Raw genomic sequence first — 11,690 nt, 5'->3', positions numbered from 1 at the left:
TCTCCCCGGCATGTACATTCATCTGTCAGCGGGCACATGAAGCCTGTTCTGGCCCCACCCTTAGGATGGAATGCATGTCTTAATAAGCAGATGACAGCAAGGAGTTTTTGTGGTTGATCCCCAACAAAGGTTGTTATTTCATACATTCTAAAGAAAGGAGCTTTTTTTTTCATTTGCATACAAACCACTTGGGTATTATCTCTAAGCTCATCAAGAAACAAACTACTAACATTAATCTTTTCCATAACATATAGGGAAGCATTATCATACGGAGTTTAGATGTGGGAGGTGGGCATCAGATCTACCTGGCTCAGTTCTAGGCTCTGCCACTGAAAGGCTAAGTGACATGGAAAAAGCAATAGCCTTGTCTCTGAGCCTCAATTACACACAGGTGTGGATTAATTAAAAAATGCTAATAATGCTTTTCAAACATCGTAAGTGCTCATGAGTGGTGGCTATATCACACCATTAAACTTGATTTGTGTGGAGACTTAATATTGAATCAATATTTTCGTGCCATTTTAAAGATCTGTAGATGCCATTCTTTCCAGAAAGATGTAAAGTCTAATTACCGTCTTCTGAAAGATCAAAAGCACTGCTAGTTTGTTCCCTGCTTGACTGTGGTCCTAACCAAATTTCAGTTAAGTGATTGGTGCTCCGATGATATCTGAGACATAAAACTTATAAAGAAAGGTCATGAGATATATTAGAGATAAGACCTGATGAAACAATGCAATTCCCCTTGTTACCATATAATCACATTCCTAATCTTTATGGGATGTTTCTTGGGAGGCTTGTGGGTGTTGCCCACGATCTGGAATATCCATCATGTCTAGTTTTGGCAGAGGAGTGAAGTGGAACGGTAGGGCTCATTTACTCACATGGATATTCTCCCAGGTTGTGGGGGGGTGGGGGGGGGGGGTGGCGGCTAGCCTTTGAATTCTGATGATGATGAATGGCTTAGGCTCTTGTACTCTGAACTGGGTGTTCATGATTCAAATAATTAACAGAAATTTTTAGCTGAGTTTGGAAGATCTGCTTCTGAACATGCTACTGAATAGGGCCGCGCCAAGGCTTGGACAGAAATGTGGACTCACCCAGATTAGCAGTGCTAGACTCTGACAAATTAAATTTCAACACCTCCGGTTCATCTTGGCAGATGCTAGTAACCTGATGTCATGCAGTCATGATGTAAGCCATAAAGAGTGGTGTTTTGCAACAGAGAGATTCTGGTAACCCTTCCCATGAATGTGGGTTGCAGGATATCAATATTTACATCACACTACAGAGAGTGTGTTACATTTTGCAATGCCAGAAGTTAGGTGGCTTACTCATGGTCTTCTGCAGAGAAAAAACTGTCCTTATGGCCAACATCAAAAGCTTAAACTGCTGATGTTTGCCTTGTTATTTTCTTAAGACATTTTTTCAATTATATATAATGAATGGAAATCTTCTTGATGTCATGAAAATGGACATTTCAGAAGTAAAGGATTAGATTTGTATTGTGCCCAGAAACACTAAAAGATAATCTATGTTATAATTTCATCTACTTCAGGCATTATAAAAACAAAATATACAAAAAGTAATTTGGGATGGGGCACCTGGCTGGCTAAGACAGTAGAGCATGGGACTCTTGATCTCCGGGTCGTGAGTTCAAGCCCCACGTTGGGTATAGAGATTTTTTTTTTTTTAAGTAATTTGGAAAAAGAAGATACAATAACAAATAATTATTCTTTTCTGTGAGTTTACTGGCTCACATATGTTTGAAATTATAGTGTTTGCTCCCACCCTATCATGCTCCAAATGTTAATTAAAATTTTTTCTTTTTTCTTTTTGAGAGAGAGAGAGAGAAAGCATGAGCAGGGGAGGGGTAGAGAGAGAGGGAGACACAGGATCCGAAGCAGGCTCCAGGCTCTGAGCTGTCAGCACAGAGTCTGATATAGGGCTTGAACTCACAAACCGTACGATCATGACCTGAGCCAAAGTCAGACGCTCAACTGAATGAGCCATCCAGGTGCCCCCAAATGCAAATTAATGAAGCACTTATGAATACTGATGACTTAACGAATGTGTTCTCAAAGACTGAAGGATAGATACCTGAAGAAGACAAAATGGGAAATGAATGAAATTGATGAACCCCTTAGCCTGTTTGCTTTAGTCAAAGGTTCCAGAAACATGTTTTCATTTCTTTCTTACATGACCCACCCCACCTACTAATTCATGACTAATAGCTGAAAATGTAGTCATGATGCAAGGACTTCCCTGGCAGGCTTTTCTCAGGGTCTTCTTGCATACAGGAAAAAAACCAGAAGATGAAAAAGTTTGCTGAACATCTTGTATTTATATGCATTGTCTCACATAAGTCCTACTTACATGTGTAAATTTTGCCCTGGGAATGCCAGAGATTCCTCCCTGAGAAATGAATTCTAGGCTTCAGGGGACCAGAAGATTACTTTGTATGACAGACCACAAACAGATGGCGTTTCATAAGCCACACTCTACGTGTCTGAACAGCCGCACTGGGGAGATTTTATACCGTTAATGCACACCTCCACACTGAAAAACTCAGAATCCCTCTTGGTTTCTGTTTGGGTTTGGCAATCTGGACATTTTAATTCTCTGTCTGGCATTTTTTAATTTCAATTATATTGTGTTTACAATTTAGAAATACTTATAGGCAGCAGATATTTATAACTTTTTAGGTGATCACCTCTCCCGACTCCAGCATTAATTCCTCTTTCCTTTCATCAAGAGGCAGTCCTTAACTAGGGTTTGTTGTTTCTTCCTGGACTCTCCCCAGCTTTTTAACACCTTTTTGAAATGCTCAGGAAGAACATAGCTTTCTAGGTGCGGTCGCTGGAGTCACTGGGAGGAAACTTCACCTCCCCACTTTTTGGTATGATGTAACCTTTGCATACTTTGTAAGGACAAGCAGAAAATGCTGATGCGTAATTCATCCACATTAAATTCCTTATGAAGGAAAAACAAAGCTGGCAAAGTGCCTTCTTCTCAAAGGAAAGCATCATGTAAAGTTTTGTTTAGGAGCGAATGAAAAGTCATTATAGAAGAGAAAGTCTTGTTACCATTGTAAAAACATTCGTCTTTGATCCTCCTTTAACCTTTGTGATCAGTATTGTTTCACTTATCTACATCATGATGGAGGGGGGAAAAGTCCATAGTTTTAGACTGAATCCAAGAGAACACTGGTAAATATTATTATTCTTTAATTCCATGTTTCACTTCCTTTAAAAACAAAATTTTACATGATTTTAGTGCAAACCAAACACTAAAACAGGCCACTAAGATGATATCTGGTGGTGTGTTTTGGGGTTAGATGTGGCATGGGGGACAGAGGAGGTGGTGAAAGTAATTCCACTTGCAGAACAAATATGGAAAAATTTCTCTTGACCCACTGTCAAACTTTCAAAACTATCAGGGCCTTGGAGAAAATAAAGCCAAAACCCGAAGAAATTAAAGGACCTGTGTAAGATAATTCGACTTATGTGGAAGAAGTATAATTAAAGAGGAAGCGACCCTAATTCCCCTATAAGCATTTCTGTCATTGTTCCATTTTCTCTTGCTAAGTGCAAATCTGCTATCAAGTATTCAGAAATGGCAGAGAAAGTTTCCACATGCTGTTGGTGAAACAATTCCGTCCAATTCTTCAGTTTCTATTTCAGTGCCAATGGTAATTATTAATTAGTAGAATTCTAGAATTTCAGTCTAAATGGATAGTCACCAGGTAATTCCACTAACAATAGGAAGAGGTGATGAACATAAACATTAGGGGACCATTGACTCCAACACAAAGCTTTATAATCCATGCAGAAACAGAAATGTTCCACCTACTCAGGGCTCAATATCCAGATAGCTTTTAGTCAGCAAAAACTCTTTAGCTTATTCCATATTTCACAGAGAAAGGCTACGTAGTGTTGTCATGAGCTGGGCATGATTTATGTTTGCATTGGATATTCCATTTTCTTATCCCTGGTGTAGACTTCAGGCCCATGCCTGCGTCACTGGAAGTGTCATAACACTGACCTTGTCCTGGCCATCGACATCACGTCCCCTTAGACACTGTGAAAGGGCATGTTTGGAACTGGGTCCCTAGAGCAGCGGTCTAAAATACTGGTGGTAGCAAGGACATGAAGAACCCAAGCTTGGCATTGCTTTGGCTTGCTGCAAGGTTGGTAATTATTCCTGTGAGAATTCACATCTGACATGGTCAGAAGCATGAAGCTCAGTCTTTCTGCCGTTAGAACAATAACCACACAACAACAGCAGCACACCCAGAGTAGGACTGTGAACTTGGCTTCGGTCACAGTGGCTCGTTCACTCGGCTCCCATGGCACCCTAACGACGGCAAAGTCTGAAGACCATTGTTGAAATTTACTCTCGTTTCATCACGATCCCAACTTCCATTATTTTCAAGTCCAGTCAGCTTGGGAACTTTTGTTGTTTCATTGGAAGATTTTGATTTGGGGCCCACTGATTTTTATAAATGCCTTACGGAAATTTTTCACAAGGGCCCTACAGCGGTTTTCCTCTGGAACAGACGTTGTAAGGTGATTTCAGTTTTAGACACCTAAAATAGAACATTGGTTTCTGTGTGAGTTTGACGGCCTTTTGCACGGTTTATTGAGAATGATATATATGCTCTGGTATAACAGTTGCTCTTGGTTCTCCACCCAAGTCCCCTTTCCCCACCAGTGTGCCCATCCCCCAATGGCTATGCCTGTTAACTGGCTCACAGCCAAATCCTTCTCCAGAGGGTAGCCCTTGACCAACAGAGCACCTAGCCTGAAGATTCCTGGGAGATTCCAAGCTCTTACTTCCTTTCCCACCAGGAGCATCCTGCCACCCATGCTTGATGACACACGGCACTAAAACCAAGATCCCTCACCTTCTTGGGAAACGTCTACCATGCCATTCATACCCTAGATCTCCCTGTGAAATCCAGCTAAAGCCAGACTTCAGCTAAAGCCACGTCTCTGCTCACTTTCTTCTCTGTTCTAGTTTTCTGTACTCCATTACAGGGATCACCTTAGGGAATTCCCTCTGCCAACGACTTGCACAAGAATTCCCATCTTAGGTTTTGCTTCTAAGGAACTTGACCTCAGACTGCCATCTTGTTAACATTAAAAGGCTTACTTCATTTTCTTCTTTTTTGCCTTTCTTGGTCTCTTAGGCAACTGATATAACAGATTTTATATCAATTAATCTACAATTGACATAACAGATGTTACTCTAAGATGCACTTATTAAGCAAACAAACTTTTTCTTATTTTGTGCAGTCGGTCTTGGTCATTTTAAAAATGACAACTTAGTAGGCTACTGCAAAGGAAATGTATTTACACATTTTCTTTAATGCATCTCATATTATCTCTTGATGTTCTCCTAGTTACATGGATTTCAGAAAAAAATCATCAGTGTGGATAAAATAGAAATAAGAACACACAAGTAACTTGTGTATCCAGCTTCTTTTCTTAGGTTTTTAGCAGTAGACAGAATCTCCTGAATAAACCCTCAGCTGATGTCTGAAAAGAACGTGGCCCATGCTTATCATACATTTTCATTCATTTAATACTCACTTCTAGAATTGTTCACTCAACACAAATTTTCTGGGTGTCTACTGTGTGCCAGGCATGGTATTTAGCGCTGGTACATAACTGTGAACAAGATACACTTAATCTCTACTCTTGTGGGGCTTACTGTCCTCCCTAAAACTTTGATGTAGGCAGACAGAGACAAGTATTATACATTGGGAGCTATTATAAATTGGGAGATTATAAATTGGGGCTATTCTATTGCAATTGCAGGTAGATCTTTACTGCTTGTCTGTGTTTATAAGAAAAAGCATCAAAACAAATCTACGTAGGAAGTTGCCAGATTTGCAGCCATTTTTCACTAAAAAATTATACTTGTCAGTGCTTGGTACATTGCAGGGGCTCAATAAATATTCATTAAGTGACCAAGTGCCCAGTGACTTCATATTTTGCTTTTTTCTCATACCTCTTTCTTATGTAGCAGTAAAAAATAGCAAGAAAACCACTTAATAATAATCCAACACCAATCCCAATTGCAATGTATTTTTCATAAGAATCCACAGCATATGAAGTTAAGGTCAAGTGCTCACACCTTTCTCCAGTATAACCAGTAAAACACCTTTAAAAAAAGAAAAGAATATATAATTTTAAAACTCACCGTGATAGAAATTCAAAGAAATGGTCAATTTCAAAGAATGAAAAATTTCAGTAGAAAATAAGTCGTTTAAGGAGGAAAATTCAAATGAAAGCCAACTATTAAATGTATTGAAGAAGCTATATACTTTACAATAATCAATTCATTAAGGCTCTGTATTAATGTGAATACACTTCTCTCATTGGTAGAAGGGAAAGGTAGTCTGCTTGCAAGAGTCGATCTAGAAAATTATTAACATACTCTTTCGTAGGAAATTAATCACCCAGCAAACCAATGATCATAAAAATAGTACTTAATTGCTCTAGAATTTTATATTCCTAAAGTGTTTTCGCTATAGTCTATTTCATCTCATCATGTAATGAACCCTGTGAAAACTCAGAATCCTCTTTATAGTTGCTAAAACGCACATTTGGATTCAGTAGACTTGAGGCGAAGCATAAGCTTCTGCATTTCTAACAAGCTCCCAGGTTACATAGAAGCTGCTAATGTGGGAGCTATATTTTTGAGTAATGAGGGTTAGGTAGTTTAGAAAAAGACTCCTTAGATATTCAAATATAGTGAGTCATGTTCAGATGATGTACCCTTTTTACCAGATAAGAGCGAGGTGTGTGGAAATGTACTAGGTGAAACACACAGAAACATTATGTGAAACATAAATGTATCTCCTCCCAGATCTAGGACTTGGGAAGTTCTTTGCAATTACCTGCAGATGGCTTTCTCCAGCTCATGATGGAAGGCACAAACACCATTGATGCAGTAACTATTGTGGTCTTCCAGGCAAGGATGTGAGAACTTCAAGGCTATGGGCCCTTCTGTGTAGTCAGCTAGGAAAAGAACATACAATATTAACAGATGAAGTGGGTCGCCCTCTTATAGTAGATTTGTTACACACATGTAAAGAGACCTTTATTTCGAAGAATATTCGTTAGGTTCTCTGTCATTTAAAATATTGGCTGATTCCATCAGCAGGTTATTTTCACAAAGCTTAGGTTAACATCACTAATTTAGATACATCACTAATTCACTAGGGGATGGAGGTGGATTGATGACTTCTATTCTCTAGAAGCTGCATAATAAGGTATAGATACAAGTTTGCCAAAAGGTGGCAGCATTGATTCTCATTTTAGCAGGCTGTGTTGAGCAAGTCTCCCCAAATACTAATAAATGTCGAAGATTGCACCCAATTTTTTATTCTCCCCTTTACACCCGAGAGTCAGCACTTAGGAAACTTGGATTTATAGGGATAATGAACTCTCCAAACAAGATGAGACTTCCCCGTTTCCTCTTTTGTGGGCTACCACTGAGAAGGTAATTGAAAAGGGAGCACTGTGCCTCATTACAAAAGATGCGTTGTTATGACCTATACAAGAACCAGAAACAAGTTATGGGTTAATTTTCACAGAGTTGAGACAACACCTTTGAATGTTAATTGGAAATTTTACTCAGTTAATGAGACATTTCGAGATAGTGGGAAAAGCCCTGGACACAGAATGAGAAAATCTGGGTTTTGACTTCTAACACTATGCAAATGACCACATCTGGTAAAACTCTTGTGGTCAAGTGTCCAGAAGCCTCTGTATGGGAAGCTTCCTTTTGGGAAGCTGGGTTTCAGCAAAAAGAATACACTTCAGGATGTTTCCTCCTCATTCCCTGATGTACAGAAGACATATACCTATGCCATCCTTGGGGTATATTCAGTGGGGATACACTTGTGTAAAGCTGTATAATTGGGCCCTGTTTTGGTAAAAAATTTAATGACTGATTTTTAAATTTGTCCCAAGCAGCATCAGTGGTGTTTTATTTTGTCATTATTATGAATAAACATATCTCCTCATCCTTAGTCATCATGTTACATATACCATACCATATTTGCCTTGCTAAGTAGATTAACAGAATCCTCCCTATTTGTTTTAAGGGGGAAAAAATCTAAAAAGGAATATTTTTTATATTGAAATACTAAATCTTAGGTACTAAGTCACCAATAAGATACTGTGTCATATAACTTCATTTTTATTAAGAACACACAATATCACCTTAAAATTCTCCTTAATCTTGGTAAATGTGGTGTGTTGTGAATCAAGTGTCTCATTTTAACAACTAACTCTCAGCCAGTGAGAATTTCCCATTATAAACTGGGCTAGGTTCTTCCTGCTTCAAGACTAAATTAGTTGAATTAGCCGCTCCTGCACCAGGATTTCCTAGGAAATGTGAGAACTGAAAGAAGATATCTCCAAAGAATATGCCAGAGAGACTTCTCTTTCCCCCCAAAAGAAGAATATTGGTTTCAAGTTGATGAAAAATTTCCTAAGATCCTGGGTGCAGATTTTTAAATTAATTAAAAAATGGAAAAACTAAAGTTCTCCAACAAGAAAGCAAAGGACAACTGTAGAGATGATATATTTGACGCCCTGGTTTCCGTTATTACCATCTGTAACTTGGAAAACTTTACTTGAATTTCACTCCTAAGGAAGTAAGAAGGTGGTGCTGGGCTTATTGCTCTGAACTCAGACACTGGGAAAAAGCTCCACTTGGATTTTCTACAGCATTATCTTCCAGTGAAGATCTTTCCTCATGGCTCAGAAGACATGAAGAAGTTGGCTAAAAATTATTCTAAACCTTACACAGATTTTGTTTTGAAAATGGATAGATATTTTTAAAAATTGGCAAACTATTTTAAGTGAATTTTTTAATTTAAAATTATTGGTAAAATGAGGCATACTTAAATATTACTATCTTTCGTATTCAGAAACAAATCATTTGACATGATCTTCTTTTCTTTGCCTGGCTCTGAGCATAAGCTATGGTGTTTCCTCTGTCCTGTCGCATCACCAATCTTCACAAAAGTGGGTGGTGATTTGGGTGAGAATCATAACCACCCGGTACATAGGTCTTGGCAGGTAACAAACTTTCCAAGTTCACCTCTGAGAGTTCAAATAACAGCAGCTAGAAGCTATTCTAATAATAACAATAAGAGTAATAATATAGGAAAGAAAATATACCATCACCATCAACAATAAAAGTTGGGTACACATGGTTAGGAAATGGAGCATTTGTTAAAATGACAACAAAACCGCCCCCAAAGCAAAACAAGAAAAAAGATCTTTCCAAAGATGGATTGAGGCTTCACCTTATCCTAATTTCTTTGCCTGCAAAGTCATAGTCATAGATTAAAATATGATATTAAAATATCAGTCATCAAAAATGCCCAAATGGGGACTAACTTCCTCAGAACACAAATGGGTTCTTAGGAACCAACCTGGAGTCAACCAGAAGGCAATATTTAAAAGGTATGTCTTTGCTGGCATATTTACCTGTCACGTCTATTTAATAGCATCCTGCTAAAAAGAGTTGATTGCCTAATAATGAAATACCCATTAAAAAATCTCCAATGTTGCTTTTTATCACAATCCAAAGTTCTCTCAAAAGGTAAAAAAAAGAAATCACTTAAAATACAACAGTGTGAAGAAAATACCTTCTGTTTTGTTAACTGTCCAGTTACTCTGCTGGGTTGTGTTTGAAGGTGTTCCCATCACCGCTGCTTCTTCAGTCAAGGCTGTCATTGCTATATGAAGGGGTGGGGGTTTGGGGGGAAGGCACGTTTAGCAGGTGAGCCTCCTTCTATGTGCAAGCAACAGATAGAAGGTTATGTACAAGCAACAGATCAAAAGGTACTCTTACTCTGCTTATTCTCACTTCTGTTCTATTCTTAATTCATTTACATTTGAAAACCATAACCTGATTAGGACAGCTTCCTGACAGTTTCTCATTCATACCTATTCCCCTGACTACCTTATAATCACAGAAAACAGAAATACAGTCATTTTTAAGAGCACGTGGATTCATTTATATACTAATTCAATCACAAGGATGCTATGGCAAAGTGGTTAAAATGTATCAACCACTCCTCAGTTGTAGAAAGCAAACACACAGGTCTCAAAAAAGAGGGTATCATAATCTGTTAGGAGCCGAGTCTGTATTACATAATAAAACTCAATTAATTCACAGATTCCTTGCTCTGTTCTTTGTCGTGAAGAACGACTGTCAAAAGCCAACTTCTCACTGGAACAGAGAGAACAAATCCTATTCATATTCTACACTGATACAAAATTAACAAGACAAAAACAAACCACCTACCTTTGAATAAGAGATAGACTGATACTGACACTCCGAAAGCCATTTCCAGCTGTTGTTAACAATATCTTTCTTATCCTTCCAGACTGACTGGTAGAAGGTTTTTATGGAGCTCTGCCGAGAGTCTTTCTTGCATTTATATTTCATGAAGCGTCACCTGCCGTTCTTACCAATCAAAAAAATATGTACTTTTGGCAGGAGCTATAGGTAAAGCCCTTGAGGCGCTCACACACTTATTTAGGATTCCTTCATTATCTAGCACTGTGATCAAGTTTTCTTTTGAAACACTGGTTTCCTGTTACCTGTGGGCATAATCGTGTATGTAAAAGTATTTAAAACAACAAAAAAGAATCTCAATTCAGGAAAGGCCCCATTGCTGCGAACAGAATTATACCAATCTCCAAGGTTACTAGGGACCTATGTAGGATTCCAACAAGGCGGGGGGGGGGGGTGGTGGGGGGGGTGTCTGATTATTTGCATAACCTCTAAGTGAATCAAACATCTCTGAAACTGCAGTCAGTTACACCACCTTTCAGGACAGACTGCGTTCTATCTCAAATCAAATTACTTTGTAATTTAGTGGCAGGGGAGAAAATTAAATCTGCAAAAAAAAATTAAATCTGTATAAACACCGAGGTTTGATATTCCATTTTATTTTTTGCTACTTCATATTGCTATTTACAAGCTCTGTAAAGATAATTATTTTTAATAGCATAACATTTACCTTTATGTCATTCTGCCATTTAAGATTTTTCCAGTAAATGGAATGTGCTACCAATCTCTTTAGGACTATAGTGCTTCAATCTGTGTTCCAATGATTAGGCTAGAGACGACCAGTCAAGTACCAAGATGATGATGATATTTATGATGTCTCCACTAAGATAACATATTTAGGTTTGGTATATCTGATGAATAGAAAGTTTTGTTTGCTTTTTATTTTTTAGAGAGAGAGAGAAGAGGGTGCGTTGGGGAAAGGGGTACAGGGAGAGAGAAAGAGAATCCTAAGCCGACTCCACACTCTATGCAGAACTCCAGGCAGGGCTCTATTCCATGCACCTGGGATCATGACCTGAGCCCAAATCAAGAGTTGGACACTCAGATGACTGGGCTATCTGGGTACCCCTAATGAATAGAAAGTGTTAAGTTTAACGTTACCTTCAAATTTTTCTCAGTGTTGGGGTGCCTGGGTGGCTCAGTTGGTTAAGCTTCCAACTTGGGCTCAGGTCAAGATCTCACAGCTTGTGGGTTCGATGTGGCCCCACGTCAGGCTCTGTGCTGACAGTTTGGAGCCTGGAGCCTGCTTTCAATTTTGTGTCTCCCTCTCTCTGCCCCTCCCCCTCTCGTGCTGTCTCTCTCCC

At 38.7% G+C, this 11,690-nt stretch overlaps 1 protein-coding gene across 1 annotated transcript; it reads right to left on the bottom strand.

The window, feature by feature from the left end:
* Positions 1-2,550: 2,550 nt before the first annotated feature.
* EPGN (epithelial mitogen) lies at positions 2,551-10,598 on the bottom strand. Its single transcript, XM_077751263.1, has 5 exons — positions 10,336-10,598; positions 9,674-9,763; positions 6,905-7,025; positions 6,013-6,165; positions 2,551-4,585 (listed from the first exon to the last, which is right to left on the bottom strand). Exons 1-5 carry the CDS (start codon positions 10,376-10,378, stop codon positions 4,531-4,533), a joined length of 462 nt encoding a protein of 153 aa, XP_077607389.1. The 5' UTR covers positions 10,379-10,598; the 3' UTR covers positions 2,551-4,530.
* Between the last annotated feature and the right edge of the window lie 1,092 nt (positions 10,599-11,690).

Source organism: Crocuta crocuta, unplaced genomic scaffold (genome assembly GCF_008692635.1).
Source record: "Crocuta crocuta isolate KB4526 unplaced genomic scaffold, BGI_CrCroc_1.0 scaffold1, whole genome shotgun sequence".
In the NCBI taxonomy this organism is placed as follows: Eukaryota; Metazoa; Chordata; class Mammalia; order Carnivora; family Hyaenidae; genus Crocuta; species Crocuta crocuta.
This window is presented reverse-complemented; position numbering and strand designations above follow the sequence as displayed.

Excerpts from the sequence above, each read along its gene's own strand:
- EPGN (XM_077751263.1), bottom strand. The coding sequence starts at position 10,378 with ATGGCTTTCGGAGTGTCAGTATCAGTCTATCTCTTATTCAAAG. Across the intron at positions 7,026-9,673 it reads GACAGTTAACAAAACAGAAG|CTGACTACACAGAAGGGCCC; the intron begins GTATTTTCTTCA and ends TTCTTTTCCTAG. Across the intron at positions 6,166-6,904 it reads CTGGAGAAAGCCATCTGCAG|GTGTTTTACTGGTTATACTG; the intron begins GTAATTGCAAAG and ends CTTTTTTTAAAG.